Here is a 20733-nt window from a genome sequence, read left to right as displayed (position 1 = left end):
TGCAGGCTGGTTGGCCAGCTGGCCAATTGGCTGGTTGGCCAGGTGGCTGGGAAGCATGTGGATTGCAGTTGTTCAGGAGGCTCCTGCTGAGGCTTCTTGCCTACCTGAGGAGTTGGAGAAGGATGAACGCACAGCACAAGGAGCCACTTTTGGGCTGCCTGAGCTTTGCAGGCTGCCTTGAAAATGTGGGGTTGACCTAAATAGATTGGGCAGGAGAAGGGTGTGAGGACAGTGATGTTACTGTGCACTTTCTCTTGTTATCAGATGAGGTCACAGAGAGGGTTTGGACAGGTCTGCCGTGATGCTTGGGATTAACCTTGAAGTTAGGTTCCAGTGGTGTATGCTACAGGAGACCCCACGCCCCACCTGCAATGCATCATGGGCTCTGCCCCAAAGCTGTCCCTCCTCCAGGCTTTTTTTCCTCTCAAACAGCTCTAAAATGGTCTTTAGGCTCTTTCAGAGACCCCCCCTCTAGGAAACAGTCCATGAACAACTAGCCTCTCATCTGGCCTTGCCTGTGACTGTGGATGGGAGGGAGGAGAAGGGGAGCTCCATGGAGCTGAGGACATTGGAAGGTGGGATTGCTACTGTGGGTCCCTACTGTGAAGACCTGCAGCATGCTCATAAATCCAGCACTGTCGTATAGTTGGGTGCTTTACAAGGCCCATGTAAGGAACACAGGGAGAGCTGGGGGTCGAGCCTTTGGTTAACACCAATGGAGCTGTTTTGGGGTGTCCTGTGGCACCTACCCAATTACCAGACCATCTGATCTGGATCCAGCTGGCACCTTTCAGCAATCACCTACAAAATAACTCAGAAATCCCCCAAGACCCACAGGTGGAGGGGCCGGGCTGGTGAAATCACTGGCACGGCATCAGATGAAACTTTTATAACAACACAGAAATTCTCACTGGTGACAAAGTCCCTGGACAATGGGTTTGACCATGGGTTACTGAGCAGGGTGGATTTTTACCCATCTGGCTCCCTGATAGTTATTTAATAACCAGTAACAACTGTTGAGCATGGAGCCAAGGGGATATGGGATTGTCTTGAAGGTCAAGTGAGATGTCAAGTGTTGAGCTTATAGGGAGGGGACATAGGGGACAGAGTGGCTAAACCCACATTTATGGGGATTTGGAACAAGAATCTGAGCTTGGGTGATAGCAAAACTGGGTGCCTAATCCAGCCTCCAGCCTCTGCATTTTCTGTTTCATTGGTGGAGGGGAGAGAAATGCCTTCCTCACATATTGCAGAGATTTCACGGCAAGAGGGGCTGTGAACATTTGGTCTGACACTCTAGCACAGCCTGGGGGTGATAACTCAGGGGGTTTTTTGCAGGGGAAAAAAACATGGAAGTTCAAAAGAGAAAGTGAAGTGCCTGCAGAGCCGCAGGTGGAGAAAAGTGAAAGGGGACAGCAGTGGTCTCATCATCGTAAGGGATTGGGACAAGGCCAGAAACAGTCTGCTTAGCACCAGGAGAACCTACAGGCCTGTGCTCCCAGGCGTCCTGACTGAAGTAAGGAGCCTCCAACAGAAGATCTCAGCATGAAGAAGCATCTACAAGAGTCTCCTGATAGCCAGAGTGGTCTGGGGAGGTTGGCAGGGTAAACAGACCCTTGGCTTGACCTTCTGGATATCTAAGGCTGGCAAAACTACAGTTGGGTGTTAAACGACACTTGGAAGGTCATGAAATATTTGCAAAGAGCCTCTGCACAGTTGGCTCGATGCTGTGGATGTCCACATGATGGCAGTGTATGCCATGACAGGTCATGCCATAAACGTAAAAAAGCCAAATGTTACACCGAAGAATTCCCATCCCGTACCACAACCATGGACACATCAGGCTGTGGAAGTTGCGTTCAGGGTCTTGAGAATTTCTACACTTAATTTAGACACCTAAACAGAAGAAGGAGAGGATCTTCCTCACTGATTTAACTCATACTGTTGACATTCATTGCAGAAGGACTGGTTTACTGAGCAGGTGAAATTTAGGTGGCAAATCGATACTTTGCCCCAGACCGTGACCTTGCAGCAGCTGCTTTCCTGAGTGTGCCTGTGTTTATTCGGATAGGAAGAAGAGTCCAGGCCCATCTGTCCCTGTGTGTTCCTGCAGTGCTTAGTGCTGACAGATGAAATGTAGCTCTAATGCCAAAAAAAAAAAAACCAAAAATGTTTCAGGCCTCCAAACACGTGAAAGATGAAGAAATCACGGCAAGAGCCCAGCAAGTGTTGCAGAGTAATGTGAGCTGCCTGGATCCCATCTGATCACTCATGTCTCGAGGATGAATTTATATCTGGAAGCATTTAATACAGAAGTCTTACAAATATGTTGCAATACTTATTTAATTTACAGGCTTCTTCCAGTGTAAAATCCCCGTGGGGTTTAGATGGAAATTGCTGGTATCATCTGATAATGGGTTTGCCCAGAGAGCGGCATGGGTCCTGTGCAGGGACTGCCACCCCTGGCGGTGTGAGCAAGCTGCTCTTGCCCCTGGTTCTGCTGCTCCCGTCGTGCTTGGCAGCGTGCGAGCAAGTACCACCACCAGACTGTGATGGACGGCTACCCTTCGTGTGACTGGGATGTGGCTGTACAGCTATTACAGCAATCTCTGTGGGGAAAGGAATAACAGCGTGAGTAGATGGTGTGTTTGCTCTGCTGTTATTGAAAGACCAAGCTGTAGCAATGAGAAAAATCTGAGATCTTTTTAACCAAAACAAAGACTTACCCTGTTGCACCCTGCATAGCCCCTCTCACGAATTCTTGTTAAATTAGTTATCTGAAGGTCTGAATCAGGCGGTCCACTGTCAGCTCATCATCTTTGCAATTATCCTTTCTGCAGAAAGTAAGGAAGGATTAAAGAATGAGGTAACCTCTCTGCATCCTTCACTGTCTTTATTGCTCTCAGTTATACATCCCATGTGACTAGGTCTTTTTGTGACTACCATGTCTCTAATACCTAGGAGGGGAAAGGTAATTGGGGGGAGGCACTCTCAGAAATTACGTTCTGGAAAGATCTGGCTCACTCTGGCACTGGGACACAGTTGCCCCAGAAGCCCTGTTGCAGCCTCAGCCCAGCTCTCCAGTTCAAAAGCAGAGCAGCCATGGAAGATGTGGGATGCAGGATGTGGGATGATGCAGGATGCGGGATGTGGGATGCAGGATGCAGGATATGGGATGCGGGCTGCAGGATGTGGGATGCAGGATGCGGGATGCAGGATGCAGGCTGGCTGGCCTGGCATGCAGTGCTGACCCATGTGGCTTGGGGAGATTGGGAGCTGGGCTGCCATGCGTGGCGTTATTTAGAAGAGTGTGACACTAGCTCCTGGCTTTGGAGGGTGTTAGCACCAAGGAGAGCTTTGTGCGCAGATCTGATTTTGGGTTTGGGTATGCGACTGCAGGGGGAACCGGGCTCCGCTCCCTTCCCGTGCCAAGAAGCCACAAGCAGAACACAGAGAGGAGGATGGGAATGCTGCAGAGCACCTTTCCTTTTCCTCTTCAGATATGAAAAGTCAGATTTTTAGTGAATCCTAAAAGTCACGGGGGGGACAATGACTGAGCAGGGTGAAGGCAGGAGCAGCCTGGCTTTTCCATCCCAGGGCCAGGAACATTCACATGTTTGACGATCCAGCTGGGAAAGCAGCAGTGCAGCCTTTCCTCCACCCCTGATTCAGTCCGCTCCCAAAAACCAGAGCAGAGGTACCCTGCTGTAGCCTTACACCACATTCATTGCCTTCTTTGGGCTTTTGGATTATGCAGAAAAAATGGTGATCTGCTCTTAAAACCTCTGAAAATGCAGATTCCCCAGGCAACCTACGTCAGGGCTTAAGAAACCTTAGAGAGTACTTTATGCTATGTAATCTCTATCTACCTAAACGCAATTTAGCAGCTGCCATTTATTTACATGAGGACTGTTATGCCAAGTTCCCCTAGTTTGATCCCCTTTTACCTGCTCCTTTTCAGTGGGGACATCATGATTTCAGCCTTGTGCTCTTGCTCATCAGATGTTCTTGCCTTAATCTTTCACATTTGCATGCCAAGGTTCATCCACTCCTTTTTAGATGGTACTTTTTTCAAATCTTATCTTTAAAAGAAAATTGAATCCAATACAGAGATGCATGTCATTTACTTCTAGTGACTTCAGCTATTTTGATTAAAAATTTTCTCATTTTACACTTTAGAATATGTAGGCAAGGTACATTTTGGAGTAAATGCAGTTGCTTTTATAATTAAATCTCCAAACAGGGTTGAAGGACACTGTCTCATTTCATCTAGTGAAAGGAGATGCAAGTGAAAAATTTTTGAGAAATATTTGTCGTTATGTATCCAAGTATGATGTTTGCTTTGATTACAACAGCAGGATATTATTGATTCGCATTACCTTTGTGAGCATCTATATCTATAAAATACCTTTTGGAGAGATTGCTGCCTATCACTCATTTCCCCTCTTGGTTTTGTGCCATGGCTGTGCCATTGGCTCTTGTGCTTTGTGCCTGTGCTTACGGACTCACATCCTATTCACTTGAGCACTTTTTCAATTTATCAAGATAATTTTGAATCCTAATACCACCCTCCAAAGTGCTTCTTCATAGTTTTATAACATTTTACATTTTAATAAGCATTATCTGTCTTTCTCCATTGCCAGGATATCTCTGATTTCAACTCAAGAGCTGCACCTCACATCCGAAGAGGGGGCAGGCAGCTGGAGAGTGCGGGCGTTCACCCGGGCTGCCCCAGAGCAGCGGCTGCAGCTGCAGTGAGCATCCCCTGCAAAGCGGGTGCCGTACCATCATGCCGATGTTCCCGCTTTTTTGAGAGGAGCTGGCTCAGGACAAAATAAATTGGATTAACTTGGAAGTGAAAATAAGTTTAACTGGGATTCAGTTTTCCTGGCATAGGTGGAAAGCCAACATTGCCAAAGGGCAGGAAATAGAGATGAAAAAGCACATGGAAAAGCACATTTACTGAGAAATCTTATTTTCATTTTACTCTCTAGAGTCCTGATCCTTATGTATATAAGTGAGAGCAACTGCTAAGACTGAGTGCTGATTGAGCTGCCATTTGACAAGGACTGCCTTTATGCACAAGCTTAAACATGGTTTCAAAATATATCTTTCTCATTATAAGTTCAGATTTGTTCTTTTGGTGGAATTCATTACAAAGGAAGGGAGTAGCATCGTCATTCAGATTATAATGTTGGGTTCAACAAGTTTCTGATTTTTAATTTAGTAAATATTTTTCTTCCTGGGAGACTTTACCTCTGAAAAGTGCTGGTTTTCAAAGGAATGAGAAGTTTGAAATGGCATTTTGAATCTCTTCTGCTTTTGAGTCCAGAAAATAACAATTGGGTTAGACTGAAGTCTGGCCTGATGCTTGTTTCTTTCATGTGCTTTTTTGGCGTAAGTATGGCATATAAAATAATTTGCCATACTCTAAAATCCCTGCTAACCCACCTAGACCAGCTAAGGGAACTGGGGTAACCCCGATGGCTCAGGCTGGCCCCTGAGCTCCCCACTTTCCTAAGCTCCATTCATGGTCTTCCATGAGAAGTTGCTGTAAGCTTTATTTTTTTTTTTTTTTTTTTTTTTTTTTTTTTTTTTTTTTTTTTTTTTTTTTTTTTTTTTTTTTTTTTTTTTTTTTTTTTTTTTTTTTTTTTTTTTTTTTTTTTTTTTTTTTTTTTTTTTTTTTTTTTTTTTTTTTTTTTTTTTTTTTTTTTTTTTTTTTTTTTTTTTTTTTTTTTTTTTTTTTTTTTTTTTTTTTTTTTTTTTTTTTTTAATTATCAATTCAAAATCACAGATTTTCAAGTCTTTTGCCTAAAAAATAGTAGGTCTTCCTGCAAACGCTTTCCAGGCACACGTAGTGCTCTCAATAAGCAGGACGGACTCGTGAAGGTGCTTGCAGGAGGGATGAGGCTGGGGGATGCTTCCAGCACTGCCAACGGGTCCTGGCACTGAGGATGCACGAACTGCCTGGTCCAGCAGATGCTCTCCCGGCTGCTTTCACAAGGTGATGATAACAGTGAAGGTTGTCCTTTCATCTAGTTGGCTTACGCTCTGCACGGTCCTGCACATCAAACTTAGGCGCTGAATCCAGATATCTGGTGCCACTAAGCCTTTCTTTAGCTTTAAATCTTTTGTCCTTTGCAAACTCTAACTGTGAATTTTAAATTGCATTTGTAATTTGTCCCTGTTCCCACTGGTGAGATGTCTGTGCATTTCCATGGCCCTGCAAAATAGCTCCCATGGGTACATTTTCCATGGGCATAAGGAGCAAAGGAGTTTCTGGTGGGTCACAGTCCAGGATCGGCTCCATTTGTGGCCAGTTTTGTTCATTCAGTCTCTGGCTGTGGTGGTCTGATCACAAACTGTTTCAGGTCTCAGCACAGGAGAAGAGAGGAAAGGGGCTTGACTGGCATCTTGTCTTTCCTGGAGGGTCTGTACTGTCTCAGCTCACCAGGTGGCAATCTCTGGCTCAGTTCTCACTTGAAATGGTAAATTAAGGGGTTACAATCCCTTAAAGTCCAGGAGAGGAATAGCAGGTAGAAGGTGGTGCAACCTTGCTCCATCCTCCTACCATCAGAGCACAGGTCTTCTGCTGGTGAGTCGTCTGCACAGTGGCCTTCTTGGCATGGGGGCCACCTGCCTTGATGTAAACAATGCTTTCCTCAGCATTCACCAGTTTTACTGCTGTCACTTGTGTCCTTGGTCATTGACACAGGCCATTTCTGCAATCTTTGCTTTATATTATTCCTTCTAGTGCTTTCATACACAGCCATTTCCGTTCGTGCTTCATGCACAGCACTCCTGCTGTCGCTGTGACGGGTCTCTGCATGCCTCTGCTGTGCTGAGCTCCACCACACTGGGTCTGTTCAACGTACAACGGCGACTGTGGGTTTGCATGGGAATATTGGCATCACCCCAGATACGTAGCTCCTCAGCTGCTGTAGCTGGAACAGCCCTAGTTTAGTAACTGAGGTGAGGTGAGTTTGCAGCTTTTACCCAATGAGCTTTTACCCAGTGACCTTGAAATATGATTGAACATAACTGAAGAAACTGGCTTTTATCAGCTTATTACTTGCCGTATCACTAGAGGCTGTGACTGAGCAGCTTTGAGCCAGGTGCATTTAATGCTTTCCTCCTGGACCAGAGCCTCATCAGGAGGAGATAAATCATTGCTTTCATTTAACTTATTCCAGGATATGGAGTGACCAAAGATTTTCTCCTCGCAAGCTATGGATGCAAATCCACGGCAGGGTGGGAATCTTTTGGTATTTTTTTGTGTACTCAGGCTTAACAAAGTTGTAACTGAATTCAGGGTGAAGCTGGATGATGCAGTTGTGTCCTTAATGTTACCCATGCACGCAGGTGATTTCTTTATTTTACTATTTCTTCTGAAATGGGATATTATTGAATCATAGTGGTGGCTTCAGGCAACCTGGAGGTTTTGCTCACAGGAGGGATTCATTTGTGGCTTGGGTGCCTGGAGCACCATGAGGTATGGAGATCGGAGGTGAAGCTGGCTGATGGATGTGTCTTCTCGAGGCTGCTTGGCTAAGCAAGTACCCCACGGCAGGCAGGTTTTATCGATGGTGGCTGGATGTGCTGGCACAGAGGTAAGTGGAGAGGACACAGGAGGGGTTTGTGGGGGGCTTGGCGGTAGCTGTGGATAGAGCTGTGGTTAGAGGAGATACGGGTGATGTGGCAGAGGAGGTGCATGGGCAACCCTATTTGCACAATATACTGGCCTGGTTTTTGCAGCTTCTCAATTACAGCTGTTCTGAGGTGTGACATTTGCAGTGGGTTGATAATATGCTTAGAGTGAGAGATGACACAAGTTATTTGTATTATCTCTATTATTTATTATGGGCACCCTTCATGTATTTAAAATTAAAATTGGACAAAACCTTATGTTTGATATAGCCTTCTGTTAATGGGGCTCACCAGTGATTGGGCTCATGGTGTTGGTAGTGTAGCACAGCGTATCCCACAAAAAGGTCCTCCTGTTTCCCCTGCTGCTTTCCATCCGCCTTATCCCTGCAGATAAGAGCTGTATGAAGTCAGACGCTGTCCTACTGCACAGCAGCCTGCTCACGATGCTGGAACTGCAGTTGACGTCACCGTGACGCTAATTGCAACAGCAGCATTTGGGATTTCCCAATTTGACACTTTCTACCCTGATAATGATTCCTGCAGAGGCAGAGGAGAGCTCACTAGTGTCCTCTGGTGTACCTCAAGCATACAACTCTCATAACTTTATCAGCTTAGGAAAATAAAAAAAAAAAGAGAAAAAAAACCCTTTCTAACTCTCAGAACTCCTCCCTTGCACCTTTAAATGAAGATTGCACATTGGATCCCTGTTAAGGGGTTGCGCATGGAAGGAGATGCTGCATTGACTGCGGCAGAAGACCCGTGGGCAGGGGCCCGGCTGGACACCCCCAGGGTTGTCTCTTGCTGCTCATGGGTTTTCTCTCCATCTCCCATTTCTAAAGGGGTTTTACACCTTATTTGTGACAAAGTGGGCAAGAATCAGCAATAAAAACTGACGCAGCTGCTGTTACAGGAATAATTATTGGTTTATTAACACAAAAATTACAGAATATTTTGCAGTTCAGGCAGAATTTCAGAACCCAAACTGGAATCAGTGCTTTCAACAAAACAGAGACTTATTGAGTGTGAGAAGAAAGACAGAGGTCTGCCACGGGCTGTCCCTGCTGCAGGAGAGGAGGGCTGACCTCTAGGCACTGAGGAAGGTGCTGACGAAGGAGCAGGGCTGGGAACGGTCATGGATTTGGCCAGAACATGAGGGCGAAGGCAGGATTTGGTAAGGAGGAAGCTGGTGGGACCTACAGATGTTCTCAGGCCCCTTGCAGTGGGAAGACAGCCCTCACAGCAGCTTCAGTTGGACTCCGCAGTGGGGCGAGGGGAAAGCCAGCAAAGAGGCATGGCCATGCCTGGCTGCTCCGAGATCCAGGCTACCTGGGCCCAGGACAAAACAGGCTTTCAGTTGGTGGGAGAAGCACATAAATCAGGAATCCTCATCCCCAAATCCTGCCCTGCACCTTTTGCCCCAGGGAAACATCGTCCCCTCATCTGCTTGGTCCCTCCCTCCGGCGGAGGCAGGATGTTTTCCAGCATCAGCGGATTTTCTTTACGTGCAGGTGAATCCCATTCTTGGAGCGAAGGATGATCTGAGGTATTTTGCAGGGAGGCTTGGTGGGATCGGGCGAGAGCTCGAAGCGGAGCAAGGTCAGGGCCAGCGCCACCTTCATCTCATTCATGGCAAACTGCTGCCCGATGCAGTTCCTGGGGTAAAACAGAGCAGCTCAGCCACCCAGTCTCAGTGCTGGGCACAGATAATCCCCAGTGGATGGATCACAGCCCTCTCACATCAGCACACAACCCTTCCCCTCTGCAGCTCTGGGGGCCCCAGGCAGCATTTCGGGTGGCAAAAGCAGGGGCATGGGCTGAGCAGGGGAAATCCGGGGCAGCATCGGGGGAGAGGAGCTCCTGGATGTGTGTTCAATGAGCACAGAGAGGGAGGGGAAATGGGGAAGCCAAAGGGGAGGCCAGCAGAGCAGAGGTGGCAGGTCTCCAAGCATGAGGGTTTGCAACGTGTTTGCCTTGTTGGGGTGAGCACAGGGTGAAGGGAAGGATTGGGGGGAGTGGACAAGGGGGAAATCAAAGGATGAGGGGGTGGGATGGGGTCTCTGCATCAAGGAGAGGAGAGCAGGTGAGCCCAGGTTGCTGCAGGCTCCCCGCATGATGCCAGCAGGATACTCAGCAGCTTTGGGACCCCATTCCCTGTCCCCAAGAGGAGCCCGGTGATGTTTCCTTCATGTTTCGCCTGCTGGTATCAGAACCCCTCTGCGGCACAAATGCTTGTTATATGCTCATGAACTATTTAACGCTGCAGGGCCAGGACTTCAGGTGACAGTCTCTGAAAGCATTCTGAGAGTGCTTCCCCGATAGCAATTATAACAGCAGCACACGCTTCTTGGGCTGAGCAGTTTCCAGGGATGGATGTTTTCTCTCCCCACTACTCCTTCAGCATTCAATACACTTTACCTTGTTCCAGCAGAAAAAGGCAGAAAGGCGTGAGAGTGTCTGCCAGAAATGTTCTCCGGGGAAAAACGCAAAGGGTCAAAGACCTGGAAATGAAGAATATGCAGCAAGAAAAAGCAATTATTTAAGGAACAGAGTACTGACCGGTATCTTCAGAAACGCGACACCCCATAATTTCTGAACACCCCATGGGAGAGAGAATTCATTTTGAGATGGACTGCAACTCATACACCAGACACCCTTGCCTTCCACTGAGCCTTGCAATGGTGTTGCCAAGACAAACCAGACATAGATATGATGAAAACTGGGGAGCCGGGACTCAATTCTCCACCTGTAGGCTGAGCAAAAAATCATCTTTTTGCCTGTTAATACAACACATTCTTTGGAGCACTTTGTCTTACTGTTTGGGCAGCACCCAGCCCTAACACTGCTGTCTGACCACCCTGTGCCACAGCTGGCTGAGACTAACACAAGGCGGTCATGTCTCACCGTGATTCCCATGGCCAAAGATGCTCAGCAGCAAGGGGGGGCTCTGCTCTCCTGCTAACAGGTGAAGAGGGCATTTGAAGAGGCACAGCATAAAGGGGAAAAATTATTAGAAGGGCAAAAGAAAACGTACCAAAGGGTCTTTCCATACCGCAGGGTTTCTGTGAATGAGATAAACGCTTATCGCAGCGATGCTGCCTGTAAAGCAATTGAGGAGGAGAAAAGGGCTCAGTGACAAAGAAACTAAAGGAGAAGTTGCAGCCCGCTCACACGAAGGTCTGTCTAAATCATCACGGTCTTATCTGTCAACTGGAAACCAATGAGGGTTTTGTCATTGGCTTCAGAGCAAACAAAACATTTTCCATTTGTTTAGTTGTAAGCAGCCAAACAGTGGAAATGAGGAAGGTGCAGGCACCACAGGCACATTGTCCCCCCACTGACACTGCCCGCTTGTGTGCTAAATCAGAGAAGGAAAGCAGGGGCAATTCCCGCTCTGCAAGTCAGGATGGGACCAGTCCCCATCCCCCTGCACCTGCAGTTTGCCAAAATGGGTGAACCATGGGCTCATGCTTGGCCAGGAAGAGAAGGGGCTTTGGGCACAGGCACATCTGCCCTATAGCAGTGGTGGCAGGAAGGATGTCACGGGGATGCCGCTGTACAGCCCAGACCTCAGTCTATCAACGGGATGCCAACATCTGCACAGTCCTATCTGAACGCCTGTGCCGACGAGGACAAGGTCACAGAGGCAGGGCTGTTGCCTTTGCTCTGTGGCAGGCAGTGAGATGTCCAAGAGCACAATTTTGTGAAGGGGAATGGGATTTACAGACCTTCTGGCAAGGTGCGTCCATCAGGGAAGGTGATGGGTTTGTTGAGCTGCCGGGACACGCCGGGCACCGGTGGGTAAAGGCGAAGGCTCTCCCTGATGCACATGGTGCTGTAAGTCATCTTACCCAGGTCCTCCCTACCGGGACAAAGGCAGGCTGAGCCACACACTCCCTCTGCTGCCCTGTGCCAGGAGGCCCCTTGCCCCACAGCCATCAGCCCCCTGGGCAGACCCCCTTGCAACAGATGGGGTGTACGGAGGGACCCACAACATCCAACCACGGGCTGCTGCAAGCTGGGGACCCCAAGACACCTCTGAACAACCTTAACAACCTCTGAACAAGCTCAAGTGCAAAGTGACAGTGAAAGGCGAAAAGCCGCAACTACAATGTCCTGTGGCAAGAAAACAGGAAAGAGCAACGGGCAATGTTGGTGGCCCAGGTCTTGGCACGGCATCCAGCATGTCCTCGTGGTCTGGGATGGTTTTTTCTCATGTCCGCCCTGGTAATAGGAGCCCTGAAGCCCTGAAGGGCAGGGAGGCAGATTTAGTTGAAGGATGCAGTATCTGCTCCATCCTATGAAGTCCCCATGCACGCAGCAACCTTACAAATCAGTCCTTTAGCACTCCAGCTTTCAAGCCTTGAAAACATTGCTCTCTTAGAAATACCGGTGATGGGGAAAAAAAGTTACCAGCTGAGGAAACGTGCAACCTTACCACTGAAGCTTCTCCCGGTCCCCCAGGATCCCTCGGATCTCCTCCCGGCACCGTGCCTGGTGCTCGGGGTGAGATGCCAGGCAGTACAATAGCCAGGAGATCCCGCTGGCCGTCGTATCGTGGCCTTCAAACATGAACGTGTCCACCTCGGCACGCAGGTCCTCATCGCACAGTCCAGCTCCGTTCTCATCCTAACAGCCCAGAGACACTTTCGGTGGCCCATATATATATATATAAAAAATATATGTATTTATTACAGTGGCCCATATATATAAAAAATATAATAACCCAGGAGGGGACATTATATTCTTTCAGCTATTGCAAAGGGGGGTGGTGATGCCCCTGGAATACGTATAAACAAAATCAATCTCTGTTTAGACTGAATTCAGGGCCTCTTTTCCTTTGCTTATAAATCCCTTTATCCCCCCCATATTAAACCAGCAAGACTATGAAATCCTTCTGCGTGTTGTATTCCCCAACAGAGGCTACCAACGTCACTCCTTGCCACTCACTTTGGCACACAGCAGAATATCCAAGAAGTCCAAATGTCTCTTCTTCTGGATCTTTTCAAATTCCCGTTCATCTTTAAGGGATTCCTTTCGCTCGTGGATCACCTTGTCTGGGGAAGAAACAGTTAAAGGTTTAGCAGGTGCAGGAGATGCTGAGCTGCAGAATTGTCCTGCCAATGCAAAGCTCACCCAAGGGGGTGACCACCCCTCAGTTCATGATGCATTTGACGGGTGCTTCTGCATCCCAGGCAGTTTGGCTTCTTCAGCAGCAAATGCTGTGCACATTACCATCCTTTTCTGCAAACTTCTTTGTCCACCACAGACTCCTCAGCCTATTTTACCCACCCCTCCTGCATTAAAACCACGCCTGGCCTGGAAAGGACAGTCATTCCTTGCTTTGGTGTTGCCTGCAGTGCCCATTCCTTGTCTCACCAGTCTCTGGTCATTTAGCAGGAGCGTTCCCAGAGGGGAATTCCTCCGTTAGTCCAGTTTAATAACCCAGGAGCTGTGAGACCCCCTTGCTTCATGCCTAGATCAGACCACTGCTGCAAGCCAATGCCCTGCTTGGATCCTGGCTCTGAGCCTCTGGACAGGATCACTGCATGGGCAAGGAGGTAACTCGACTGCCTCTGGTCAGCCATCACCCACCCTGCTTGAAAGCTTTGGAGAGGATGAAGGCAGGGAATACCTGTGTGGTCGTGAGCGAGCTGGCAGACCTTTCTGAACCGATATCCGTGGGGGCTGAGCCAGTAAATGATGTCGTTGTGGTAGGGGAAGATGCGGAGGCGCTGATGCACCATGTGGCATAGGTCATAGACAGCCTGGATGTAGGTGTTTTTCCTGGGGAGAGGAGAATGGCGGAAGTTTGTAAATTTGGGACCATCACGACAAGCAATTTGCCCACTTCCTTTCGGAGTTGCAAACTTTCTGCCAGGGTTTGGGGCAGCCAGCACTGACCTGTTGGTCTGGCAGTTGCTGTGACAACTGAAGGCACATTTCATGATGCTATCGAGAGTCATCAAGCTGACGTGCTCAAAGAGCTCCACCGGTTTCCCATCTGTGATCAGCTTCTCCCATTTATTCTAGGGTGCAAAGGAGACAGAAATGAGAAGGCAAGGGACAGTTCTGCATGATCTGCAGTCACCCTCTGGTTAAATGAGTGCTCAGCTAGGGATACATCCCAGAGAAACAGAAGAGGATCTCTTAGTTGCCATCAAAATCCCAGAAGCCAAAAGCAGGATGGTTAATAAAAGATTTGCCTCAGGCAGCTGCTACTCTCAGATCCTGGCAGCAGTGAGCCCTGGTACACCCTACCCTGGGGCAAAGGCACCCCAGAGAAGCCCAGGATGGGCGCATTGCTGGGTGAGGGGGCACGTTACCAAAGTCTTAGGGTACAGTGTGTTTCCCACACAAGAGCAGCAGCATATGTTGGCATTGAGCTTCACTGAGTCTGTGTTTTCTGTCTCTCTCTTACAAGCACGTATGACTTTGGTGTCTTTAATGTCTAAGATGCAAGCTTCCATCTCACGATCTCTCTTCCACTGTGTTTTTCCAGCATATAATATAGGAGCTCTTGCTCAACTCTTCCCATAAGGGATCCCTAGAGAGACTATAAATAGTTTCTCTCTTGCCTGGCAGACATGAAATGATGTTGAATCCTCTGTCCCTTCGTGGCTGTAAGGAACCAGTGGACTCAAAAGCTGAGAAAGGGAGAAGATGGAGGAGCACAGTCACATCTGAGCTCCCACAGCATGAAACCAGGCTGGGGAACAGGGCTTATATGGACATACTTATGTCCTTAGCACATACAAAGATTGCCACCTGGTGGCACGGGCTCCCACAATAGGCACTTTGCAATGTCTGCAAGGAATTATAAACTGCCAGGCACTTGTCTGCATTGCAAAAGCTCTCCTGGCTCTCCAGTCGCCAGCTCCTGGCTTTTCCCTGGGCCAGTGGGATGGAGGACAGCCAGGATCCCTGTGGAGCTGCTGGGGAGGTTGGATGGAGGGAGGTAAAAGATAAGGAATAGATCTGGCACCCAGACTCCTGACGGTCCACGTGCACAAAGCCTGGTGCCCCTCACCTGTAATTCATACTGGTTTCCATCGTGCCCAGCACCGATGGATGGAAGAACAGTGCAATTTCACCATGTATTAGGCAAGGCAGGGATTGCAATCCAGTCATGGGTATGTTGACATCAAATGATACCCTTTAACCTTAGGTCACAGTGTAGCTCTGCTCCAACCTTTGTATTTTTGGGATTTATTATGAACCTTTATTTACTTCAGTTTTTCATTTACAAAAATGCCTTATAAGAAGTTGCGTTGGGATTGAGATTATGCACAGTTTGGGGACGGCAGTAACATTAATCCTCAAATCTTAACCACAGAGCCCAAAGCAGTACCAGAGATACAGTCCCCACAGGCAGGCTCAACCTGCTCGTTCCTTCCAGCCCACGGCTCTGCTCCAACCTTTGTATTTTTGGGATTTGAACCGAACCTTTATTTACTTCAGTTTTTCATTTACAAAAATGCCAGAAGTTGCAGTTGCGTTGGGATTGAGATTATGCACAGTTTGGGGATGGCATTAATCCTAATCCTCAAATCTTAGCCACAGAGCCCGAAGCAGTACCAGAGATATAGTCCCCGCAGGCAGGCTCAACCTGCTCGTTCCTTCCAGCCCACGGGCAGGGATTTGTGGTGGCTCCCCCCCCCCCCCCCCCCCAGCCTGTCCTTACACTTACCAGGTTGTGAGTAAAGACACTGCAAGAAAACCCTGCTCCAGCATTTACGTCCTAACCAGTCAGGATCCAGGAAAAGAAAACAGGGCAGAGAGAGGCACATCAGATATGAATCCTACCAGCATCACGTTAGTAGACTCTGCCATCAGGGCCACGTACGGTTTCAAGACGTCGTAATGAAACCCCGGTGTCAGGAGTTTTCGATGTTGGTGCCATTTTGGCCCATGTAGGATCAGCAACCCATTCCCTGGGGAAACACAGGCAAGGCATGTTTTGCTGGGCACAAGCAGGCTGCTTTCACCTGCCTGCGGACACAGCCTCCGTCTGCAAGGAGCATGATTAAATCTGCTGTCTGAGCTGCTACGAGAGCCTGCTCAATGAGCTCTGCTCACTGAAACCACACAGCACTGCCTCCGAAAAGAAACACCAGCACTGCTGGAGCTGAGAAGTTCAGATCAGCAGATGCATTTTTCACTGGCCCTCCACTGAATCGGAGCTTCTCCCATCACCGCCCTTTGCTAACTATGAACGTGTAAGTGGTTCTCATTTGTACGTATGACTACATCTGAACTTTCTTTCCTTGAATCACAAAAAATAGCATTATTTAGTACCTTTTTCAATAAACGTAATAATTTCAGGAAGCTTTTAGCTATATATGCATCAAGGAACAAGCACAATGCTGTTTATTTATAGCATGTTCTTGACTAACTTCAGAATCATTACTGGTAGGCAAAGCCCTGGGAATACATACCGATCCATGGGACAAGGTGTTTATAGCTGATGTTATCCTTGGGATCTGTAAAAAAAATCATCAAGAAAGAGAAAAGAAAATGGTAAATGTTTCACTAGCACCAATCTACTGGTTTGCACCTTAAAGCTCCCTCTGGGCTCTCACTTTTGGTTGGGTATGAAGCAGAATTGGTGGCATCCCTGCAGAATTCAACAGTATTTCACAACAAAACAACACTGTTTGGCCCAGCTGCGAGAAACAGGTATAAAAGCAGATGCCCAGACTGGAATAAACAAGAATATTGGTAGTCCAAAGTCTGTGTGATAAATGATTAACCCTCCCAGCACTGTTTAGCACCTTTCTCTCTTGATGCACTAAAGATACGACTCTGCAGTAAGAGCCAGGGGTCTAAGCTGAGAAAAAAGCTTCCAGCTGTCTTCTCCTTGCTGGGGTCAGGCACCGAGAAGATAACTTTTCAAGGAGCACTTGAGGAAGTTTGTTTTGCCAGATTTGGAGGGGCCCCTGTCACCCCCGCAGCCCTGTGCCTGAAGCACCGAGGGCATGGAATGAAGGAGGGGTAGCTCTCCATGCCTTTAGATGATTTCTGCAAGACAACCTCTCTGCGAAACCCTGCCTTGCTGTGAATTTTTAGGTTGGCATGGGAAATCTGCACGCTATGGTTGTTGCTCCACAGCTGAAGGCATCATTTTCTCACCTCCCCTGGCCAACACAGCCTTGGCATAGTCGGGATCAGTGACAACCAGGAATGCTGAGAAGCTTCCGAACCAGATAGGGTGAGCGTATAGGTACTTCTGTGCCCAGATCTCCACCTTGTCCAGCACCTCTTCTTCCTTGAGAAACTGTAGTTGTGGGGAAGTAAAAAGACAAAGAATACTTAGATTCAGAGGAAAAAAAAAAATAATCTCCCAAACCACTGTCTTAAAAAGCTCAAGGTCTTTCTGTATCACAAAACCAGGTAATGGCAAACAAGGTGTTGTCCCTCTGGGTTTGCAGAGCATCAGAAGTAGAGATGCTTGTTACTTTTAAACCTCATATAAAATAATTCTTCCTTATCAATTGATCCTAATCATGGAGAACATCCTTAGGGACAGCGGTGGTGCCTATCAGTGCATGTATGTTATCTGCTCTTTTTCCACGGCCACCCCAAAGAAGACTCAGATTTGCTCCAGACAGCATCTGCATTTTATGGAGTGCAAATATGTTCTCATTTGCACATCGCTGAGCAATTAGCACCCTGCAGTCATGAGAAAATACAGCAGCACTTTTACAGCAGCCAACGGTATTGCTGCTGTGTCTGCCCTGGTGCAATGATGCCTCCTGACTGGGAAACCTGGGCCACAGCTTCCTCCAGCCATTTAGGTGGAGAAGGCCAGTGTCCAGGAAAAATTCAACAGAATGAGTCCACAGTCACCGACAGAGTGTACAGAGGAGGGGACGCTGGTTAATAACATCAGATTAAGATTTCATTGATTTCCAGGAATTGAATTTAATAGGTGATGAAGAGCTGGTGCTCCCAGAAAGGTGCACCTCTGGTCCTTGGAAGCTGCACGCTGAGGAGTAACGTGAGCACCGGCATTCGTATCAGCGACACTGGTGGGTTCACTCTTCAAAAGTGATCACCGTTTTATTGCTTTCATAGCCAGTGTTGTTGCATATTAAACAGGCAATAGCAAAAGAACAAGTGGAAAGATTGGTGGAAGGATCCAAAGTCATAGGCAGAGAAAAAAAGATCACAGAGACAAAACGTGTAAGAATTCCCTTTTCTTTGAACAGAAACTACTCTGCCACAATATGCAGGGGAAAGGATTTTGGTGAGCTAGGGCTGACATAGCTGCTGCTGCTTTGACTTCAAGCTTGAAGTTCAATTACATCTGCATACCTGTGTAGAAATCAGCCACAAAGTCATCTTATTGACTGAGTCAAGTGAATATTTGCTCTCGCTTTGGTGCTGAGTTAGCTCAGCTCAGCTTTTAGTTTGGCTAGTGTTTCTCAACCTGGCAGATGGCTTGTACTCAAATAATCACCCACGTCAGGCCTGTCTCGGAGAGAATGCTCAGGAGCCACGGGGCGTCTGCCAGGGGACTGCACAGGCTGTGTAGGGGCACAGCCAGGCTCTCTGCACCAAGGCTGAGCCCCCTTCCCCGCCAGCTGGGGGGGTCCCTGCAGCACGTCCCGTGTGTCTCCCGCAGTTGGCAGAATGACAAACTACATCCAGTTATCATTTATGATAGAAAGTTATCATTCACCTTCTCTTGCTCAAGTTCAAGATTTTGGACTTATTAAAGAGAACCATCAATTTCTCTGGTTTCAGGGATCAAGTTTTGGGGTAAAAGGGGCAGCCTTCCCCAGTGCCCACCCCTTCGGCAATGCCAGCAGAAGCAGGGCTTGGAACGGTGCCTTTTGCCGAGTGATACTTGAACACGTGAAAGTCCCTTTGATATGTTTGTGCTATCCTCCCTCGGCTTGTGCTATCAAGAACCACCCCTGTGCTGGCAGGGGGTGGGATGGGTTTATTTGAGAAGAGAGATTACCCCCAAGGTGAGCAACCTCCACCAGCTGTGCTGAGCACTCCTGGGGGCAGAGGGTGTAAAGTCCTGCGGGCTGTGGAGGAACAGGAACGGAAAGCTCCTGCTTCTTAACCAGGGCTCCAGCTACCAGGCTCTGGATGAAAGACCGTCATTTCTACTTCTTCCTCTCTTGGGGGCTTGAAAAGAAAAGTATAATCCCCTCTCGGGTCTAAGGAAGAAAGGTAAAAGCCTAATCACGCAGAAATGCAAGTTTTGAAACAGATCCAACATTAAAAGCATCTGGGAAGAGGCGCTTTTAATGACTACACACAGATAGCAAATGAAAAGGAAAACACAGGAGCTGAAATCTGAGCACGAAGCTGCTTTGTGCTCAATCAAAACCAGGCTGGTTCCCCTCCACCAGCCACCCGCACTGGGCAGATGCAGGCAAAGGGCTGCCGAGGGACTGACAGCCCCCCTGTGCCCGTGGGGCAGCTCCCTGCTCTCCTCTGCTTCCCACCAACTGTGGCCTCAGGAAGTCGGTTTGGCCAGCTCGGGGCTGGCACTCCAGCTTTTAACTAAGTCGTGCTGCTGCAGTGAGACTGAACAGCTCTACACAACCTCTCCTGATATTTTAATGTAATTTCTACCGAGTGATTTGGATAAGCAGAGATTAATACCTAAAAATGCTTCAAAACAAAATGATGTATTCCCAGGAGACCCACCCAAAGCATGACAAATATATTTGAGATACTAAACTGACCTGAATCGAAACTGGCAGCTAATCACTTTAAATCAACAGAATAGGAAATGTCAGTGCTCTCCCTGAATACCGCTCTCAGGTCCTTCTCCGAGGTGCGTGTAAACTTTGCATTCAGCATGTGTAGAGAGCATTGCCAGTTTCCTCACTGGCTCAATGAACTGCTGGACTATGGGGAATTCAGCAGCATTTAATTAGCAAATGATTAAATTTGCAAAACAGGAATTCTTAAAAAAAATACTTTCTGAGGTAAAAGTCGAGCTGTGAACAACCTAGCCACGATGGGAGCGAGTGATTGGCACAAATGGTTAAATCCCATTCCAGGATAAATAGTCACAACTGACAAACAGGAGAACATACTTTATTTAATTGCGGTTTTAAAGTCTAACTGGCAGCGCAACAAAGCCCTGAACTGGCCCATCTTCATGCTTACATTGCCAAAAGACTGCCTGTCCCATCCAGTGCAGCAAACTGGGGCTGCCACGGCACAGAGACAAACCCTAGGAGGTCCCCTCCAGATTTCCCAGCTATTTTTCAGGGTGCCAGTTCTTTAATGTGCCACAGATTTGGCCACAGCAGGGCATCAGCAGAGCCCAGGAGAGGCCAGGGCGATTTGAAGCAGCCTTTAGCATGTACGGAAAAACCTTTCACATCACGCAGCTCAGTTACTCCTCACGAAGCTGCCGACGAGTGGTGCAAATCTGTTTGCCAAGGCAGCCACGCTGATCTGTGTAGGCAAGCCCATATCTCGGGGAATAGTCATCCACGCCACGATGTACTGCGGTTTAGTTAGTCATGGCTTTAATGCAACCTTAAAAAGGTCCGTGGACCCTGTGCTGGATGCTGTACCTGGGATGTGTTTTGTGGCTTAAACGTGACTCAACATGATCAATGCCCTGTCTGGCTCACCTGGCCGTGAAGCCGATGCAAGCTGGCGAGGGAGAGAAGGTGCCTCCGGACGCTGAGAGCAGCCTGCATCTGCTCAGCATCGCAGGGGCAGCTGCAGCGGCCGTGCCCTGACTTTCACAGGAGCAGAGAGGTGACAGCGGAGCCTGCCCCGGGACGGAGCAGCGCGGCTCTGCTGCCTCCAGCACCAATGCCGCGTTACGCTCCGGGACGACCTTGCCCACGCCACGTTGTATTACCGCTTTCTTTACTTGCGAGCCAGCTACCACCTCTTTCCTCCGTGCATTTTGCAGCAGCTTGCGCGTGCTGTTCTCTAGGCATCACGAGCAGAGGAAGCAGTTTGTATGGCTGAGAAAAAGGATCCCATCTTTCCCTTACCCTTGGGACTGGGAGAAGCAATTCTCCTCGACCGCGGGTATGACTCCCACGAGCATCATTCCCCCCACGTGGGGAAACGGCTCCCCGCACTCCCTCCTCT

The 20733-nt window shown here is 48.2% G+C and overlaps 1 protein-coding gene across 1 annotated transcript; it reads right to left on the bottom strand.

The window, feature by feature from the left end:
* Positions 1–8562: 8562 nt before the first annotated feature.
* LOC103905722 (cytochrome P450 4B1) lies at positions 8563–20327 on the bottom strand. Its single transcript, XM_009287473.2, has 12 exons — positions 20259–20327; positions 16777–16921; positions 16083–16127; positions 15451–15578; positions 13549–13673; positions 13280–13431; positions 12595–12701; positions 12083–12273; positions 11373–11506; positions 10679–10743; positions 10063–10145; positions 8563–9300 (listed from the first exon to the last, which is right to left on the bottom strand). Exons 1-12 carry the CDS (start codon positions 20325–20327, stop codon positions 9132–9134), a joined length of 1413 nt encoding a protein of 470 aa, XP_009285748.1. The 3' UTR covers positions 8563–9131.
* Positions 20328–20733: the final 406 nt, after the last annotated feature.

Source organism: Aptenodytes forsteri, unplaced genomic scaffold, assembly GCF_000699145.1.
Source record: "Aptenodytes forsteri isolate BGI_AS27 unplaced genomic scaffold, ASM69914v1 Scaffold119, whole genome shotgun sequence".
Lineage (NCBI taxonomy): Eukaryota > Metazoa > Chordata > Aves > Sphenisciformes > Spheniscidae > Aptenodytes > Aptenodytes forsteri.
This window is presented reverse-complemented; position numbering and strand designations above follow the sequence as displayed.

What these genes read in the sequence shown, in the direction of transcription:
- LOC103905722 (XM_009287473.2), bottom strand. Translation starts at nt 20,327, where the DNA reads ATGCAGGCTGCTCTCAGCGTCCGGAGGCACCTTCTCTCCCTCGCCAGC. An exon ending in ACACCTTGTCCCATGGATCG is followed by an intron (nt 15,579 to 16,082) that starts GTATGTATTCCC and finishes GTGTTTCCCCAG; the next exon opens with GGAATGGGTTGCTGATCCTA. An exon ending in AGTCTACTAACGTGATGCTG is followed by an intron (nt 13,674 to 15,450) that starts GTAGGATTCATA and finishes TTTGCACCCTAG; the next exon opens with AATAAATGGGAGAAGCTGAT.